Source organism: Nothoprocta perdicaria, unplaced genomic scaffold, assembly GCF_003342845.1.
Source record: "Nothoprocta perdicaria isolate Ctin4 unplaced genomic scaffold, notPer1 scaffold_2, whole genome shotgun sequence".
Taxonomy (NCBI): Eukaryota; Metazoa; Chordata; class Aves; order Tinamiformes; family Tinamidae; genus Nothoprocta; species Nothoprocta perdicaria.
The window spans coordinates 1,467,619-1,487,642 of record NW_020455204.1 but is presented as its reverse complement, the minus strand read 5'-3'; the positions used below and the strand labels follow the sequence as shown (position 1 = coordinate 1,487,642).

General features: G+C 40.9%; 1 protein-coding gene across 4 annotated transcripts; it reads left to right on the top strand.

Moving 5' to 3' along the window:
• The first annotated feature begins 610 nt into the window (after positions 1 to 610).
• PRR14L (proline rich 14 like) lies at positions 611 to 16,935 on the top strand. Of its 4 annotated transcripts, XM_026037531.1 has the most exons (9): positions 611 to 1,040; positions 3,143 to 3,224; positions 4,143 to 4,208; positions 4,559 to 9,192; positions 11,620 to 11,688; positions 12,451 to 12,625; positions 13,029 to 13,135; positions 14,044 to 14,115; positions 14,778 to 16,935. In XM_026037531.1, the coding sequence occupies exons 4-9, from the start codon at positions 4,802 to 4,804 to the stop codon at positions 15,052 to 15,054; spliced, it is 5,091 nt and encodes a 1,696-aa protein (XP_025893316.1). In that variant the 5' UTR covers positions 611 to 1,040; positions 3,143 to 3,224; positions 4,143 to 4,208; positions 4,559 to 4,801; the 3' UTR covers positions 15,055 to 16,935. The 4 variants fall into 4 exon arrangements, 3 of the variants coding, with proteins under 3 accessions (XP_025893316.1, XP_025893315.1, XP_025893314.1); XR_003249089.1 differs by lacking the exon at positions 4,559 to 9,192; XM_026037530.1 differs by having other exon boundaries at positions 4,146 to 9,192.
• Positions 16,936 to 20,024: the final 3,089 nt, after the last annotated feature.

The following is a 20,024-nucleotide window of genomic DNA, read 5'->3' as shown; positions in this document are numbered from 1 at the left end:
AGGCGGCGCTGACGGGGCTCGCCGTGCGCGGCGCCGGCTCTGGGGGCGGCTGTCCTGGAAGCCCCGGGGAGGGCAGCGCGGTCCCCGCTCCGCGGGAGCTGGCGGCGCGATGCGGCACCGCGGAGGAGCCCCGGAGATCCCCGAGACGCGGGGGAGCTGCCGGGAGAGCCTCGAGGGCAAAACGGAGAGCTGGGAGCCCGCTCGTCCCCACGCTCCTCGCCTGGTTTGAACCAAGAGCGTCAAGGCTCCAGTGCCTTCCGCTCCTCTTAAGAGTTGTTTGGAGCTACCCATGTTGAACACGTTTGTGTTGGGAAGGATGGAGCGTTTGGGTCTAACACAGACATTGCTCCCACGCCTGTTGATTTTAATCCTGCGTTTGGTTTTAGGCTAGACTGTGACCAGCTTCGGCTACGAGGTCCCCAGCTGCCCTGATGCTCTCCTCTGGGCTGGACTCGCTCCTGGACTCGTCCATGTCTGCCGCGGCGGAGGAGCCGCGCGCCGGGCTGCCCGGCAGCCTCCCCGCCGAGCTCGTGGCCGCGGCGGAGCCGGCCCGCGGACCAGCTGCAGGCGCCGGCGTCGCCACGGCCGGGCCCGCACACAGGGACGTGGAGCCGGCGGCCGAGGACACAGAGCCGGCACCAGGGGACATGGTACCAGTACCCGGGGATGCGGCACCAGTACCTAGGGACACGGACCCGGCAGCCAGGGACACGGTGCCAGTGCCTGGGGACACAGACCCAGCACGCAGGGATGCGGTGCCGGCCGAGCCATGCAGGACTGCTGGGATCGACACCTCCTCTCCAAAATCAGGGAGTTTGGGCGAGGAGCCCATGATGATTGCTCATGGACTGGCAGCATCCTGCTCCCAAGAGGGAGTAAAGCCAGGAGACTGTGAAGAGGATGAAGAAACCCAAAGAGACTGTAGGAAACTGGACTGTTCTGCTGGTAGATGCCAGAGAGGAGATGAGGAGGGACGAGATGCTGAGGAGGGCCTTGAGTGCTGTGCTTTAACCGCCAAGGAAAGACTATGGTCAAAACAAGTAAGAGAGAAACTGATGGCTGCATGATAATTTGAATTTAGGATTATGGTGACTAGGGAGAGAATTCTGTCCATGTGGTTTCCTGTTTTGTATTTGTTTCTTCTGGAATATGTGTCATTCTTTTGGTTTTCAAGGGTTCAGTTAAAGCTAGTACTTACGACTGAGTAAACCAACAGGGTTTTAAAATATCAGGGTTTTCTTTTCACTTTTGTGAATACTATTGGAATAGTATCAGGCAGGTATGCAACAATAAGAAGAAAAACTGAGACAGGTGCCCAAACAGGAGGAGAAAAAAAAAAACAACTAAACAAGCTTGCCTTGCCCCCGCTCCATGTTCTTATGGGTGCAATATATTCCACAGATGATCTCCCCAGTGAAGGTACTAATCATTAAACCACAGTTATTTTAGTCATGTAGTAGTATTACCATGCCACAAGGGCTCCAATTTAGGGTTCTAAGGTTTTGTTTTTATCTAAAAACACAGATTCTTCCTCATTTTTAGAGTTTTCATTTATAAATAGATCAGTATCTTTTTTCAAAATAATAAGGCTTATGTGGTCACTTTCCTCTGTAACAAACACTCATTATAAAAATGCTATTTCTACGCAAAGGTTCATTGAATCTAAGGAAAAGTAAATTGGATGTGTTAATAATATGCTAGTATTTTTTAAAAGCTGCTAAAGAATAGTCTATTAAAAACAGAGAGTCCCCAAATGTTCTATGAAAGATGCAGGGGGTTGTTTTGTGTTTGATTGTTTGTTTTACAGCAGGTGGCATTTTTTTATGCTCCCTAGGTAAAACTCAGATTTCCCATGGCTCTCTTTATATAGTTGTTTTGATTCCTGATATTAGAAAATAGTTTGCCTTTAACTACCTCAAGGTTTCAGAAATGTGTGCATGACTATTTTCAGGGAAAGCAGTATACAGAATTTTAGTGACTCTGATTCTCAGCTGAGTCACTGCTTCAACTCAATTCTCTTTAGTTTGTCAGAAACAAGAGATGGGAGAGAAAAAGGTATTGTGGCTAAACATACATCAGCTAGGTAATAGCTGGGTAAGATACATACTTTACATTTACTACTGGATGTAAAAGCTAAGAGTCTGCAGTTGTAACTCTGGAATTTGCTATGTTTGGTTTACTTGTGTATATGTGAAATTAGAATTCGTTAATTTTTCCAGAGTTATTGAAGGACCTAGCCTTCAAACTCAAAACATCACAGTCAGTTTGGCTTAACCATTCTGTAAGCACTGGATGTTTAACAACTTTTAAGTACACATATGAAGAACAAGTATCTGGGCCATTCTATAACCCTTTCTTTGCAAACAGGTATGAAATCTTTGCAATTAATGAGTTTGAAAATACTCACTCTTGGAGATGATTTTTTTTAGCCTCATCCCTCATCACTTTGATCACATAAGAGGAGAAATCAGTTGTTGCCTGAAAATACAAAGTTGTGTTTAAGGAATATACATTGATAATATATCTTTGCTTTAACTTTTCTTCCAATTGATCTTCAATACTTCTAGAAAAATAATAAGAATTATTGTATCAGTTTAGTCCAATTAGTCAGAAAATTTAGAAATTAAAAGCAACATAAACTGTAGAATGGGGAATGCAGTAATGGAGGTAGGGCTTTTCTGTCTGCACAAAAGGATAAATTGAGGAGCTACACAGGATTTGGGATGTGTGGTAGGCTTGGAAACGGGATTGCTTTTCCGTTTTAAATTTGGCATAGTTTCTGTTTAATCCACTAAAATCCTAGCTGCTGGCAAACAAGACTTCATTGCCACTAAATATAAATCTGTTCTGGCTGCATCCTGTCTTGTGGTGAGATGCTAGTGATAGGCAGAATCAGAAAGAAAAGAGAATGGCCCGTTTGAACTGCTTGCAAGGCAAGGCTGCCTGTATTGGCAATCTTAAAATGAGGTTTATGTGCATAAATTGGTTCTGTTTCCTCCTCCCTCCAAGGCTGGCATTTTCTGAAGTTTTTTGGTGGGTTCTCCCTTTAGCACTAACCTACCCGAGCAAGTAGAGTTCCTGGAATGTGCAAAAAACATCAGAGAACTGATCAGCTTTCAGTGGTATTTCTGTCTTGTTTCAGGAGGAGCTTGGCTTAAATCAGCATGGGGTGAAGTTTTCAAGCATCTGTTGCACTCAAATGACAGGATCTCTGAAGAATAAAGGTGCATATTTTAGTTGTTTGTCTGTATGTACCTCCTGCTTCCCTTCCAGATCCCCCTTTATTTGAAAAATTACTGAAAATACTCATGGATTATAGTTGCACAAAATTAATGTATTTACTGCTATTTACTGAAATGAGCCATAAAACAAAACCAAAAAAAAAAAATTTGTACTTGTTTGAAGGTGTGCCAGGGTTTTGGTCCTTTGCTGAAAATCTCCCCAGAAAAGGATAAAAGGATCTCTAGTAGTTTGAATGAATACGTTCCATGTAAAATTTTGATTTTGAAGATATTCTTCAGTAACTCTTTTTCTTTTAATATTCTGTCATTTTTGACTTAGTAGCTCTTTGTGGTTTTACTGAAGTGTTTAATGATATCCACGATGACTTGGATAGGATGAGATCTTCATTGCCTTCTTGTGGTTCATTTATTGACTAGAGTGTGCTCAGGAAGGAAGGGAGAGAAACGGCCACCCAAGTCACAGATACTTCTAAGATAGAACAGATCATGCAAAAACATGTCCTGCTTTATTAAGCCTCACTGTTCCAACCAAGCATAATGACCCTGGACAGGACTCTTAAATGTCATGACTCAAAGGACTTGTACTACACCTTACTCGCTATGAGAGGAACCTGAAAAATACAGGATAGAGATGAAATAGTTCTCAATACAAATGTTCTTCCAAATTACATTTATTGCATTAATGTTTTGGTAGCTTGTTTCGGGGTTTGTTTTTGTGTGTTTTGGGAGGGGGTGGTTGGTCAGATTTTTTTTTTTATTTTTTAGAATTGTGGTAGAGTTACCAGCAACAAGCCAACATTTCTATACATGTACTCTATGTATTGCTAAAGGGAACATGGTAAGTTAAATGTGTTCCAAAATTAGTCTGTGGTACTGACTTTCTTTATTTTTCATGTGCAGAAGAAAACCAAGCAAATGTTCAGGTGACAGCTGAAACTCTGCCAAAGCCTGCTGAAGAAGCACAAGGTATGAAGGCTGATGGGACTAGGATGTTTACTAAAGCAGGATTCAGGAATGACAGAGTGAGTAAAGATCTTCCAGCTGAGAGCAGTGAATGCCCACTTGTAGACACAGTCATGAGCAGTGATAAGGTTCCAGAAACCAGCACATTAGTTTTTTCAGAGCCTTTAATAGTCAGGAATGTTGAATCAGCCATTGAACATCCACAAGAAAAAAATGAATATAATGGGTTAAAAGCCCCTACTGTGATGCTGTTGGCAACAGGGAGTAATGTATCTATTTTGAAAACTAGAGAAGAGAAGCTACCCAGGGAAATTCCTGATGATGAATCCAATACACCACTTGCTATTTGCCAGAGCTATCAGCAGGATGAAGGAAAGACCGTTTATGACTTCAGAACCCTTCGTCTACCTAATGATGAACCTGACAGGGCATCAATACAGAGTTCTAGAACAGTCTCCCTAGCAGTTTCAGAAGTTTCGTGCCCTGTTCAGAAAGGCACCTGTTACCTGGACTTCAGAAATACCCTTGGAGAAAGCAGCAGTGCTGCAGTCTGTAGGATTAACAGACAAGGCCAGGAAGAGAATCTTTGTGGAAAAATGGAAAGTCAAAATCATCATGATCATGAAACTGGGGTTCTAGAGAACCAGAGCTCCAAATCCATACCAGCAGAACAGCCCTCGGTGGTAGGGAATGAAGAATTATCTAGGTATAAGACTGATCATAGAGAAATAAGTAATAATATAGATAATTCATACAGCTCTGAACTTGAAGACACTGCTGAAATCCAGAGAAAAATTACTATGGGAGATAAAGCTGGAGATAGCATTCAGCCTGAAGCTCGAGAAGATGTTATATCTGAATGCTGCAGTTCTTCAGTTTTCAGTTCCACTGCTTCATCTCCTGAGAATTTCTCAAGAGAAAAATTAAAAATCATGCCATCAGAAGCTGGTAAGTGGAAAAAAGACCAGTGTCAATTAGCAGTCATTGATCAGCACAAGGATGATACAACAGGAAATAGTCCATTGATGGAAACAAATAACATTGTTTCCCCTGAAACTGAGCAGACATACGTATGCTTTTATAATACCTCCAGTAAAAACACTATTTCTAATAACCATGGTTGTCTGGAACTCAGTAGCAAGTTAGAAAAAGGTTCACCTGTGCTACAGCTCCTTGAAAGGGAATCTGAGAGCAATATAACATCAGAAGAGCTGGCTGGCAACTTAGTTGAAGCTCCAGAAGCCAACAGTATTCACAGTTTATCCATTGGCAAAGAAACTCAGTTGGTTTCTTCACTAAATATACTTTTATCTCCTTTTGCACAAAATTCACAAGTACCTCATGATAATGAACTTACTCCTTGTACTGCTAATGAAGTTTCAAGCAGAGACAAGGCTAAGCATAACCTTTCTGGGGAAGGATCAATTGATGCTTCTAGAGCAACAGAGGAAGAAGTCACTGAATTTGTGCTTCCAGAAGACAAATTCAGGCCTTCAGTAAGTCTTAGGACTATTGATACCCCTAATCTGACAAGCAAAGCTTCCCAAAAGAACACGATGTCTTTACTGGGGAATATAGACAATGTGGTCACTGCTTCAGAAAATGAGCAGAGTGACCCATGGAATTGTAACTATCAGAGGATAAAAGACCAATGTACAACTGCCACTACTTCCCATATTTTATCAGAGAGGACACATGTAGGTGATGACCTCCCAAACAGTCATTTGTTTAAGGATGAGGTTGAAACGAAGCCTGCAGAAAGTGATAGTCTGGAAGGAGAAGGTTCACTTGGATGTAATAGCAAAGAGCCTGTCAGTTCTGAAGAACACTTCCCTTCAGCAGGTGGATCTGCTCCTTGGGAAGATGAAGTTGAGCTGTCAGATGAAAAAGTTGAGACTCAGCGTTCAGAAAGCTTACACAAACACCCTGTTTTACAAACTTCAGTTACTTCTGTAGAAAACACTAAAATAACAACTGATTCAAGCCAAGGTGAAGAGATGCTCTTAAAAAATGGTGAGAACTTGACTTTGTTAGTTGATAAATGTGTAAGAGAAGATCATTCTCAAGCAACTATAGAAGATAACACAGTGGATTTGGATTCTTTAAATCATGTGGGAAATGCAGACTTTTCAGAATACACGTGCTTCATAGATGAACTAACTGAGGGAAAAACAAATGAATTAAAAGAATCAAAGAAAGCACATGGAAGAGAAGATAAAAGAGCTTTTGAGGAAGGCTTTTATAGCAAAACACATTGCTCACAACATGTTTGTTGTGAGAAGGAGAAGGGAGAGTTGCTAGTGTTCACAGGAAACACAGCACAGAAAACTTCGTCAAAGCCAGAGTGTTTGGTGGGGGATCAAGAAAATACAGTCAATGTCCCATCTTTACCCATCTCCACTGCAATCCATGGGAGTCTTTCAGATAAGACAGAAAACATGAATCTATTTTCAGAGATGGAAAATAAACCAAGTCTTAGAGTAAAATCTATGTTAGAAAACACTCCCCAACAGTTACTGTTGGAGCCTAGTAAAGAAACTCATGTGGATTTGGAAGCACACACAGCTATGAACTTGGGAGTCTCTCTGCCTCAGAAGGAAGAGCGGTGGATGTCAATTGAGAATACACAAACGGAGGAATTTGATTCATCTTCAACATATATTTTTAATGAAGTTTCTTCAGTGACAAAACCTCTTTATGTAACAACATGCGTGAAGAGGAAAGGCAGAACACATAGATATGAGAGCCCATCTGCAGAGCATGGAAAAGCACGTGGCTTGCTGCAGGATGCCAAGAGCTCCAGAGTTTGTCTACAGAGCATAGCAGGACCTACAGGTGACGGGGACGGTGAGCTACCTCTAAAAGACATGGATGTAACTTTACCAGAAAATAATTGTGATGATTGTAGACAGAAGTTTAAGAATTCATGTGTAGAAGATAAAATGGAGAGGGAAGTATCCCCTGGAAAAACATTGCCAATACATTCTACTCTTGATGAAGGAATCAAGGAAAGAATCAATCAGCTCTCGGAAATGATATATGATTGTCAAGCTGAGGATTTATCTGACACAAAACCTTCATCGGAAATGCAGTATGATGCAACACCCATGTTTTTCCCATGTATGAGTACGCAGTCAAGCAGTTGCAAAGAATTGTCCCCAAAGTGTGTCGTTTGCAGGGAAGTATGTGTGCCTTACAACTTAAATGCACAGAGCAAAGATAATAAAAAGGAGATTAGAGAAGGCCAAGACACTATTCCAATTCATTCCGTTTGGAAAGAAAATGAAACTTTCAGGTCAGAGAAACTTGATCAAATAAAGAAATGTCAGGCACTTAAACGAAAGAAAATGTATACAAAGGTGGAAGCACCTTTGTCAGACAAGGCACAAGAACAGAGGTCAAGTTACCAAGCAAAAGTCACACTGCAGCCAAGTGCATTGTCCAACCTGACACTGTTACGCAGCTCTTCAAAGGAGTTGGTGATGTCAAGAGATACAAAGTTTGAAGGTCATTCAAAGGAGATTTTTGCTGTTACAAACAGTGAAAATAAACTACGTAGCACTTTACAAGATGTCAAAAGGCCAAAGATTACTACAGATGTTACTAGTTCACAGGTTTTGAAGAGTCGGGGTTCAGAAGCAGAAAACCTGAGCCTTAATTTAGAGTCCGGCATTAAAGAAGTACTATCCTCTGACAGTTTGGTTTGTGCTCACCATCTACACCCAGAAACTGCATGTGATGAAATCCCTGGTGCCTTTGGAACTACAAATAAGCTAAGAGGACTTCCTCCATTAAAAAAACAGCCTGGAAGGGCGTGCAAAAAGGTTCCTACATCAGAACAACCAAAAAGTGTAAGAAAAGGCAGCAAAATTAGAAGCTCAGCTTCGAAGATTCCCTCCGAAACATTCCATAAGCAGGAAAACCTGCTCCTTAATTCTTTGTACTTTGCATATAAACCAGCAACAATGGAAACGGAAATGGCCACGAGATTGGTGCCTATGCCAAGGCAGAGGGCCAAGAGGAGCAGTTTGCTGAACACCCTCAAATTTAGAAAATGTACCAAAGAACCAGCACTGCTAAACAAGCTGTCTGCAGTGGCCAATAAACTCCTGGCACCTGCCAAAAGCCTCCATGATGTAAAGTCCCTGCCATATTCTTCTGAAATTATTCCAGTGGCTGGGAGGTACAGCCAACGTAGAGCTAAAAATTTATTGGAAGCTTTTTCCTGCATTAACAGGAACTTACACTCACACTGGACTGACAGCTGGTGCACCAAGATGTTCAGCGTTCAGTCTCTGGCACTTTATCCTGTAGAATCTACCAAAATACCTTTTTTAGGCTTGAGCCACAGGTCTCCATCCTCACCCTTGGATACCCCAGTTTTCCCCATTTCTTTTCAAATAAAATTGGACTCAAGTTCTGTGACAGACCTCACGGGGATTGTATCCCAGTGCTCTGTCCATCACAGACGGGTTTGGGGAGAAGCACCAGAACCGCCGTCAAGATGGACCTTCTCTTTTCTCTTGTCTCAGAGCTGTTCAGGTACAACAGCTTCCAAGGAAGATTCCAGTCTGGCTAATGAGCTGCATTCTTCTCGTTCTTTAATAACTCCAGGGGCTGCTGCCCTTCATCCTGACCATGGAAGAAATGCCATAGCTGAAAGAAGAAGAAGTTACTCTATGCTTGGCCTTCAGACAGTGTTAGCACTTTCTTCCCCTGGATGTTACAGGATTTGGACACGACGAAGAACCTTAACCAGTCGTATTCCTACCATCCAGAGACTCTTTATGTCCCAATTCACCCAGGGTTTGAAAGGGGTAAGGTTTGCAACTTCTGTAGCAGATGACCTCTTCTCTTCATTGCCGTACTCGCTGGGCAGGGCACTATCCATATGGAGTCAGCATGGTCCTTCTGCCCGTCCCTCCGAAATCACTCCTCTCCATTCCCATCAGTGCAAGTGGCAGCCAAGTGGGGGCATCGAGAACAGGTAAAACCCATCAACTTCTTTCTGAGAATAAATAAATATAAATATATATGTAGGATACATACTTGCTCCTTTTGGGGAGGGAGAGGGTATTTGGAGCTTACACTGGAGGGTCAGTTTTTTCTGTTCCAAATCTTCACGCTCTGCTCCAAAAATGCCTCGCCATGGAAGATTCTTCCCTACGGAACAGTTTGTTAGTTGAATTTAAACAGATTTGCATTGGCTTCTTTAATACTCTCCTCTTTTGGCAGAGTGGCTAACTATATTTTCTTCTCCCTTGCAAAATATACACCCCATGCATCAGAAAATATAATGCAGAAAGGTGAGCTCCTTCTTTAGGTCTATTCAGAGTGACTGCAGAGCAACTGGATTTCTGAGGTAGGAAAGTTTCTTTTTCAGAGGTCTCAGCCACAAGTGCTACTTGAACTACTACACAATGCTCAATATCACATTAGGAAGAATCCTTATTGGGGGGCATCATTAAATTTTGAATTGTTCTGTGGCTGGTCTGTGTTAACTGTAACCCCTTCATACCTTGATGGCATCTTTGTTGGCACAAGAAAGCGTAGCTCCATTGCAGGTTGGTAAAGGATATTGGTGTCTGTTACTCCCAATACCAGTGCAAAGAGCAGTGAAACCTACGTTGCATATTTAAGTTATCTTTGTTATCTGCATCTGAGACATGGGGCAGTTCAGTGCTCAACTCTGCAGTCTTGAGATTCCTGAACAGAGTATAATAAGCTCATGAGCACTGCAGAAAAGGCCATTTCATTAACTCCTTTCTTCAATAATTATCTCTAAAGGATTGCTGAATTGGCTTGTCTGCCTCCCAATTTGATATACGTAAAGCAGAAAACTTGCCAGATAACTAATGCCATGTCTTGTTTTGTGGAAATGGAGAATTTAGCCAACAGCCTAAGTAATTAGCCTGCTAATTTAAATTCCATTGTACACCAAAGGTTTCAGTGAGCTAATGAAAGAACTACTCCCTTCTGCAAGTTCTTTGCATTAAAAGAATGAAGTTGAATAATTTCCTGTAGGTCCCAGTGGTTTTGCAGGATGCTCTGTTGCATTTTTTTTCTGCTTTATGCAAGACAATAATTCAAGCTAAACTTCGTGGTCTACAGATTAGTGCTCTGGAAGTAATCAGATCAGTAGACTTCAACTATCAGTAAGCTGAGCAGTAAATTTAAGATATTGCTGCCATTCATCAAAACAACACTCTTTTAAGACATCTATGAATGAGATAAATAGATTATTTTTAATTGTTAAGGCATGTTACCCTTGGACTGGAGCTGCTTTATGCTGTTATTTCCTCCCAAACTTATGTGAAGGGACTGCTGTGCTAAAAAAAAATCCTGTTCTTTCTACTGCCAGTAATGAGGCTTCTTTAAGTGAAAGCTGTCTTTTTTGTTTACTTTTTTAAATTCAAATTACTAAAGTGGTTTTGTTTTCTTCTCCTGCAACTTCTTTGTACTGCATAAAGCAAAGAGCTCTGCCTCTAGCAAGGAGGACTCTAATGCACCCTATGGGTGCAGAATCCAGTAGTTCTGGGCTAGTGACTGAAACACTGAAAGAAAAAAAGCTTTGTAATTCTGATGCTAAAAGACAAATGCAAGAAATCAGTTGTCCTGATTTTCTCATATACTGTCTTAACTGTGCTCTCAGCATGGTTAGATTTCATTTATTCTGTAGCATTTTGATCTGAATATAACTTCTTTGCTTTCAAAGAGTGACCTACTGACTACAAAGAGTACCTGTTAATTTAGGAGAGTAGCAAGTACAAAATGGGCTGCTCAGTACTAGAGCCAACTGACCATTTGTTCTTGCTGTTAATGGCATGGGGAAAAAAAGCAGAGCTTAAGCTTCAAGGACCCAGAGCTGCCATGCTGTGTTTTATTTCACAGCATTATGGTGTTTACCAGCTGTTATGGAAATGGTTATTCCCATCAATTAAGAGTATTCCAGTAAGAGCATGAGATCTAGAGATGACTCTGGGTTAATCCTGTGGGAGTCTTCCTTATACTTGGTATTTTTGCCAGCACACTGTTTTCTCCTTAGTAGCCAAATCCTTTAAAGATTTTGGTTACTTCTTTTTGTTTTTTAATGGAGTTCTTGAATAAAGAAACTAGGCTTTCATGGAAATAACTTCCATTTTCAGACTAACAGTCTCCCTCTCCTTCTGTATTCATTTCTTATTATTACCACTTTAAGGTGAAAACAGGAGTATTTCCTTAACAAGCTGTCAGTGTATTCAGTTATTAGTAGAGCAGCTTGATCTTGTATTATTTTAGTCTTTCTTCTTCCCATTCCTGAAATCAGCATCTTAGAATAAAGTTTATACTAAGAAATTTCTCTCTCTCTTGTTATGGTGTTGATCTAACTTGTGTCCTTGTTTGCCTGTTTGTTTTAATTCTCCTTTTAAACCAGCTGTGCCCTGTTACCACGCTTACCTGTTCAGAGGACAGCAGCTCTGCAGGCAGCCGCTCATGAGATAGGGTGAGTCTCCTGGCTTTGATGTTTATCCTGAGTAGGGCTTCCTCAAAAAGAGATGCTCTCTGGGTCACTCCTTGCTCTCAGTTTTTGGCAGTTCACTTCAAGAGCAGCTTTGTGATAAATTTTTGGTGAATTAAACTGACTAGTTAACAGAAAGGATAAGTGTTCATTTACAGGAAACACCACCCAGATCACTGTGCAGAATTCTGTTACTTTTCAACTCTGTTGCAGCACTGATTGTGCAATGAATATCTTTGAAACTGTATGATTTTGTTGATAGGTATATATTCTTTCCATTTGAGTACCTGGACAGTAAGCATTAATATAAGCGTTAATAGTTCCTTCTGTTGTTTGCCGGTACAGAAGGGCAGATATAGAAGCTATCTTGAAAATTTATCTATGAATAAAAACTGCTCAACAGCTGTGCAAAAGAAATTGGCTGATAGAAAAGGAGGACTAACCACTTCCTTTGGTAGTTACTATAAAGTGCTGTAAACACTTTAACTATGTGGAAAGAGGAAAAAAAAAATTGTGGTTTTAAAATAGAATATACTGGCAATTTAGGTTGTATCAGTACCAGTGAGGACTGGAGCAGCTCTAGGCTGTATGCAGGTCCCGGAGACAGGTAGAAAGGTTCATTTGGGCAGCTTCTTGAACTGCTTTTGTGCCCATGCTGCAATTTAGGAACACTGCCTGACAGCACAAAATGTTTCCACTGCATAAATGAGGTATCAATCTACTAATTTTTTTCCTCTTTTTCCTCAGTTATAGTCTAGGACCTTCATTCCCTCTTCCATTACCAAAGCCTTGCTCGCTTCCAGAACCGTCGTCATCTCCCCTCAGGCTTTCATCACGGGAGCTTCAGGTCCCTGCCTTTGATGAAGCTGATGCGTCTGTTCCAGCCTGTCTTAGATCCCAAGATGACACAGACCTGAAAAAAGTGAGTTTGGTTTTTTTTTTTTTGGTCTACGATGCTGGAAACAGACAGTCATAGTTATTAGTTATTATAGTTACTAGTTATTATAGCATTATCATATTGTGAACAACAGCTGTTACTGCTTTTAGAGCTGTCAACCACAAGGACCTGAAGTTGCTGTTGAGGCAACGTATCTAGTTAGTGCTGAAGGCCAGGAGAGAGAACAGGCTCCTAGTCCTAGTCTGTGTAGCTCCTTTCTTTGTTTGAAGCAGAGAGAAAAGGTGGCGAAACAGAGGAATAGGAAAAACTTCTTCATAGGATAATGTATACTCTAGATAAAGGGAATTCTCTTAGCTAGCAGGGTAATTCGATTACTTCTTTTACTAAATTGACTTTTTTAAAATTTTTTTATTCTTTTATTTTTAAGATTGAGCCAGAAAAGAGGCCAAAGAAAGTCTCCCAGATCCGAATCCGGAAAACTGTTCCCAAGCCAGACCATAACCTTACTCCTATGGGACTACCCAGACCAAAAAGGTGAGCAGTATCTTTTAATTTGCACTGTTTTGTACACTCCTAGTTGAGCAATGCCTCGTGCTTGCTTCTTTTATAAGGAAAGATCGAGACCTCACTGCTACGACTCTGTAAAAGACTGGATAGGGCCATAAGTCTTTGAATATAATTTCTTTCAAATGAGAAAGTGTAAGTAAAAGTCTACAGCATTGGAACTACCAACTTGTTTTTAAACAGAACATGAAACTCTAAGCTGCAATGGAATGATTTTATAAAGAGTTAGAAAAACTGAGTAATTCTTATTTAGTTCAAGTAAATAAATGTACATTAAAATATCAGTATTCCTACTCAGCACAGAGAGGTGAAGTGACCTGTCAGGAAGTTTTCCTGATGCAAATGATGATTGGAGCTCTTCATAATCTTTAATTGCTTATGGAATATGATTTTACAAAAACATTAGCTCAGGATAAATGTGGGTAGTCACAGAGCCAGATGGTTATTTTCAATGCAGTCAGTCATCCTGTATTTTGTTCACTTTAGCTCCTGAGTGGAAGTGCCAGTTTTGGTAAAGCAATACGTTTCTTCAGAGATCAGCTTGATAATTTTAAAGTATCAATAACTAACAATTAAAATTGGTCTCAAGAAATAAATTTTGAACTTCGTTATTTAAAACATCATAGAACGCTAGGAGGAGCATTCTCTGCAGAAATGGCAAGTCTTGACTCAGGCCTTTTCAAACGTGCTTTGAATGGTACTTATGACCTAATCTTTCATTTCTTTCTAGCCCTAATTAGAGCCTAAATCTGTCTTTTAAATTAAAGTTTAATTACTTAGTGTTTACAGACAGTAAACTGTACCTGGTAAATGTGCTTGCTGTGAAAGGAGATGGTTTTGAAATTATTTCTTCACTGCTTTGTTCATTACTTTCTCAGGCTTAAGAAGAAAGAATTTAGTTTAGAAGAAATTTACACAAACAAGAACTATAAGTCTCCTCCTCCGACCAGGTTGGTTGTGCTCACTAATGAGAACTGAAGATATCTGCAAATTAATTAGGCAGTGGTAGGAGACTAAGGTATCTGGAATTTAAGGAGGGAGATACACTTGACATTTTTTTCTAGTTCAGAGTGGTTAGTTAAAGGAAATTAGTATTTGAATAGAAAGCAGTGAAGGAGGATATGAACTAAGAATTCTGCCATTGTATGAGTTAAGGTTTGTGTATTTTTTTCATCTACTCATTCATTCAGTGTCCATCCACATATTTTTATTTAATTCTGCACTTGATAAATGCAAAGACAACTAAATAGTCTAAAAATCACAGAAGTAACTGCAATGAACTACATATTGCATGAGTATCAAGATTGCTACTTACTCAAGTAAAAATACTTGAAGTACTTTTTTTAAAAAAAGAAAAGTCCATAACACAAGTGTGTTTTTTCTATACTAAATATTTGCAATTGAAATAAGGACACAAAGAGGTTCAACTCAGATGTCTCCGCACTGCTAAGAAATTATCTAGTTAGGAGTATAAACGTGCAAGTGTTGGAAGTGTAAGCTGTAGATAAACGTGTATGTAGAAAAGTAAAAGTTGGAAGCGTGTTTACCTGGTTTCTGAAGTGCTTGCAAGGTTGTTAACTGCATCCTGAGTCCTACCCTTTGCTTTTACCAGGAGCCTGGAAACAATCTTTGAAGAGCCCAAGGTGAAAAATGGAGTCTTGATCTCTGTCAGTCAGCAGAAGAGGAAGCGGATTCTGGAGTTTCAGGACTTCACTGTTCCCCGAAAGAGGAAGGCACGAAGCAAAATCAAAGCAGTGGGTAGCTTCACCCGAGCAAAAAGAGCTGCACTGCAGGGTGCAGAGCTAGATGCTCTTCTGATTCAGAAGCTGATGGACCTTGAAGCCTTTTTTGCAAACGAGGCTGAGCACGAGGCAGCCTCCAGCAGCTGAGAGGCGAACAGCTCGAAATGAATCAGCCAGCTCCTTTCATGTTTTAGTCCACTGAGAAGACATCTACCTGCTTCTTCATACCTTACTCTACCACTCAGTTTTAATATGTAATGATCAGTTACTGGCTGTGGACCTCTTTAAGGTGCTATTTTTTTTTTAATGCTAGGAGAGGGATTCTCTGAAGACCCTATGTGAGCGTAGCACAGCCCCGCGTGATTCACCCTTCCTTGCTTAACGTCTGGAAATGATGGCTAATATTTAATTATGTTTTTTAACACCTCTTGAGGGTAGAGTAGGCGTATAAAGGAGGAAGTAGTGCTCCTTCAGTGATGCTAGGACATTTTACTCCAGAACATTTGCACATTTGAGTCTGCTGTGGTTCCTATAGTCACTATCTTGAACAACCTGAGAGAAGAGGGTGTTTGACAAGGATGAATTCTAGTAAACAAACTCTTGATATACCACTAACTTTTTAATAATTAAATGTAGCCGTCTGAGTTTGCTTCCGATTGTTTCTTCCTTCTGTTTACTTAGAAGGTTTCTTCTAAGTTTCTGTGCCCTTCCTGCCTGTAGGCAGCAGAAGCCCCACATGACTAGGACTTTAAATAACTTGCACTTTGTATGTGTTTCCTCGGTTGCTGCATGAGGACGCCTTTCAATGTGATGCATCTCCAAAAAAGAAAAAGTATTTTAAGAAAAAATGGTGCCCGATGCTAATTTCTCCCCAAAAGCACAGTGAATTTTTACATAATTTGCTGGTGCTTTTACCTCTTTTCCAGAGGCAAAGGTAAGTAACCCAGAAGGATGTTAAGCTACAGGACACTTAAGTACAGGTTTTTATTTAGCTGAGCTGCTGCTTGCAGACAACACCAGCAAAAACATTGAAAGTTATTTATAAGTAATTTTAATTCCGATAAAAATATTGATTTGATTTTAATGCCAATAACAAAACAGATTTTTTCCACTGGAGTGGGGGAAACCTTTTTGCTGTCTTTTTACTGCTTTAGGTTTACAATTTATATAGCTCATAATTAGATCTCTGAACAGCATTATTGTATATAATAGCTAATGTACAAAAAGCCTCCTAGCATGTGGAAAGTATTTCTTTCAATATGTAAGACCATTTGTGACAATCTGCTGCAGTACTGGGCAATTTCCTGGCCATACCTTTCTGAGGGAAGAGTACTCCCTTCTGGGATAATTTCTGTTAAAACTTACTTGAAGCGTAATGCAAAATGAATACTGGCTGCAGTTCAGGTAATTTCTGTCCTTTAGTGCCTATAGAAGTTATTCAGGCAGAGCTTAATGGGATGGCTGTCATTGCTGGGATGCTCAAATAGTCCATTATTTCTTTCACTTGTCACTTGAAATTTGCACTTTCTTATATACTTCCCTATAGTGGAATTCCTTTACCTTCAAAAAGAGCATGGGAGCGAAACATCTAGCAGGTGGGTATTCTTAAGTCCCAATGAATGCAGGACTGAAAATATCATCATTATCTTCTGTTGCTCTGTTATACCTAACAGAAAACACAAAATTAACAAGCAAGCTGTTGAATTCCAGAGCTTTGAAAGTAAGGAAACGGAAGCAGAATATACCCTTGTGTGTGCCTGAGTCTTGACAGAAATGTATTCTGGATTATTTTTTTCTCCTAGTTTATGTGCTGAGATTCCTAGAAGTTTACATTCTTGTTCTGGAGGTTAATTACCTCGAATCAGGAAGAACAGATGGAAGTACAGACATGCAGTAGTGCTGTTTGTATCTGAGGAGATAAAAAAACAAGGCAGGCAAACTTTGAGCATACTGACATACTACCAGCTGCCTGGTCTGGTGAACCTATTTGGGCTGCTGTATAACATTTGATCTCCTTTATTTTTCAGGGATTTCTTTTTATAAAATTTTCTCGCCTGGAGGCCTTGAGGTCAACTGCTTTTACTATATATATATATATAAAATATATATATATATTTAAAACATTCCCTATATCTGTTTGTTGGCCCAGATATTGACTAGCTGGAAGCTGCAGTAGGCATGATACTTATACATAATGTTTTTATGCTGTAAATAGGATTGCAGCACAGCATTCATTCCTTTCCTGTTATGGGAAGTTTCTAGTGCTGTGACAGACCTGAGCTGCAGCTTTGCACCAAACAAGGGCCCGGATGGGGAGGGAAGAAACTTGGGTCCAAGCAGAGTTCAGTTGGCTAAAGTGCTTTCAAAGATGGAACTTTCTTTGGGGTTTCTTTTGTCTGCTCCCTTGTTCTGTCTCCTTTCTGGCTGCTTTGAGGTTCTTCTCAAACCTTCTTAGGTTTCTTAACAGCTACAGGAGAGAGAGCAGAGCAATGAAAATACTTGCTAATTGGAGGAATTGAGAAAATGTTGTAATTGCCTAACATGTCCCAAACCGTAGAGTTGTGGAAGTCCAAATATACAGCATTATTCTGTTTTGTTTTAGTATTTGTATGATAGAGATTTAAGCTAGTTGAGGCAAAGCATCTTGTTTTTCCTCCCCGCCTCTCCAGCATACAGATGCTAATCATGCTTGTTGGCTTCCTCTTCTTCATCTCTCGCCGCTGCTTCTATTTACAGCACTTGTGGAACAGCTTTGTTCCATTTGTGGCTGGAGCCTGTACCCTGGGAATGATGACAGTGCAAAAGCCAAGTACTTGCCACCGAGCTGCTTTTGTCACAGATCATCCCAGACCAAACATATAGAAAATGCATCTTTGGGGGTCCTGCAGCCTTCCTTAGCAAAGGACATGTAAACTTGCCTTTTCACAAAAGGACCCAATTTCTGCAAGGATCCTTCTGCACCATCATGGTTAAAAAAAAGCCCTTGTACATAGTGCTCACAGAACCATGACTGGAGCAGCTTGAGGAAAAATTGCAAAGCTTTTGCTCTGTATTTTCTCTTAGCAGGGAGCTTTGCAGAGCCAGGCAGCTTTTTGATAAGTTTGCTGATTGTGGGAGAGGGAGGGAAGTCCTTTTTAAAAAAAGCTGTTTCTTTCATCATGCTGCAACTGGAGCAGCAAAGGCTACTTAATGTGTTACAGAGTTTGCCTGACTGTTCTTGGGGCTGTGTATGTTTGAGTTCAGATGCTTGCTGGTACAATTTTCTGCAAGCTGTTCTCATTTATTGTGTTTTGAGTTGAATTGGACCTTTGGTATATTATGTCAGCTGCTTTCCTAGAACGTGGATACCTGTGTGTATTAAAAGCCTATTTGATGCTATCATGTTCACAAATAGCTCAGTGGGAATTTGTATACCTGTGCCACTGGCCTCCATCATGCTCTTGGCAGTTTGTTTCTGTTCAGTAGTGTGTGAATCTAAAATATCACTGTTTCTTTTGTGTGTGTTTTTAATTTATGGAAATAAATTTTTTTTTTTCTGAGAGATTTTTTCTGTAAAGCCTTTAGGTCTGTATCATAAATGACACGTGGTGTTTCTGGCTCACTAAGGGGGACAGGGTCAAATCTGTGAAGAGACCATCGACACCATTAATGATGTGGGCCGTAAGGAAGTGAAGCAGGGAGTTTTGAGTTGTCTGTAGAAAAAAAAAGAGGTGAGGGATCTGAAGCACAATCCTAACTGCTACTACAGTGTGGAAGACAGCATTTATCCCTTAAGGCATGAGGGAAGGAGCAGCCAGACAGCAGAGCTTCGGCTCAGTTCCATACCAAGGGACACAGCCAAAGCAGGACACCGATTCCTGTAGTACAGACAGCGCATGGCATCAAGCTGAGGCTTTTAAAGCAAACCCAAAATACTAGGACTTCATAAAAGGCCTCCGTGAGCATCTCTGATGTTCATGCTAGACAGCAATCCCCCCTCTAAACCTAACTAAGCCCCTCTACCCTAGGTTTCCACACAGAGCATGTTCAGGCAGCTCTGAGGAAAACCAAGGTGGCAGCTGAAGGTCCTTGCCGTGGCCTCCTGAACCCTTTTCCCATTGAGCTGTGCTGTCCCGGGACTCCCACAGAGGGCGTGGAAGCTCCAGCGAGGAAAGGCAGGGAGGCTGCAGAGGCCTCCACGAGGTCCCTGCTGCTCCCCGGCTCCTTCCTGCTGCAGCAGCACAGCTCGAGGGTTGGCTCATTCTCACACTTGGACTCAGCTATGTTTGCCTTATATTTCTCACCTCTCTCTAAAACGGGGGAAGTTGGTGAGCTCAGTTCCAAGTGCAGGGATGAAGCTGGTAGCGGTATCAGCTAAGACGAGGGGGAGCTCAAACCAACACCTTTGTGGCTGCTCAGAATGAAATCCTCATTTTTTGCCTCAGAGTGGAGAGAGGGGCCAGTATAAGTCACACCAATGTACCAGGAAAGACAAGGAATTGTTTTAAAACACCTGCTCTCAGGAGAGTATTTTGCAACCCACTATTCTTGACTACTGCTGTCTAAAACACTCAGACTATTTTTTCTTGTCTTACATGGCAGGTAACATGGCTCCTACAGTTTCTATTTGCATTTTGGCTAGTGCCTGTCTTTACTATTTGCATCTTATTCCTTACTAGCTAAAGTTAATAAAACTGCAGTAGAGGTAGTAAAGGCTGGAGTAAAGAACTTTCTGATTTATATGTATTTGGTAGAGCTCAGGTGAACACGGGAGCAGAAGGATGCAAACTGAAGTGAACCCTGCCCATGAGTAGCACCCACTCTAATTCCCCATCTGCTACCTCTGCATAATGTTTTCAACCTAAAGTTCAGACAAAACAAATCCATGATACGCTTTGCTCAAAACAACATTGTATTGTGTTAAAACATTGTATTGTGTTCTGCCTATTAAGAATGTTGAGCTTAACTCATAATTCATATTGTGACACTTCAGAAATAACCTACAAAGGAATGGCTGATGTTTGACAAGAATGGAATATTCACTGTTTTTCTCACCTTAAAGTTGTAAGAACCCAGTTCTGATGGTTGATGCTACTAGATGCTTTCATACATTAATTTGTGAAAGAAAAGCATGTTAA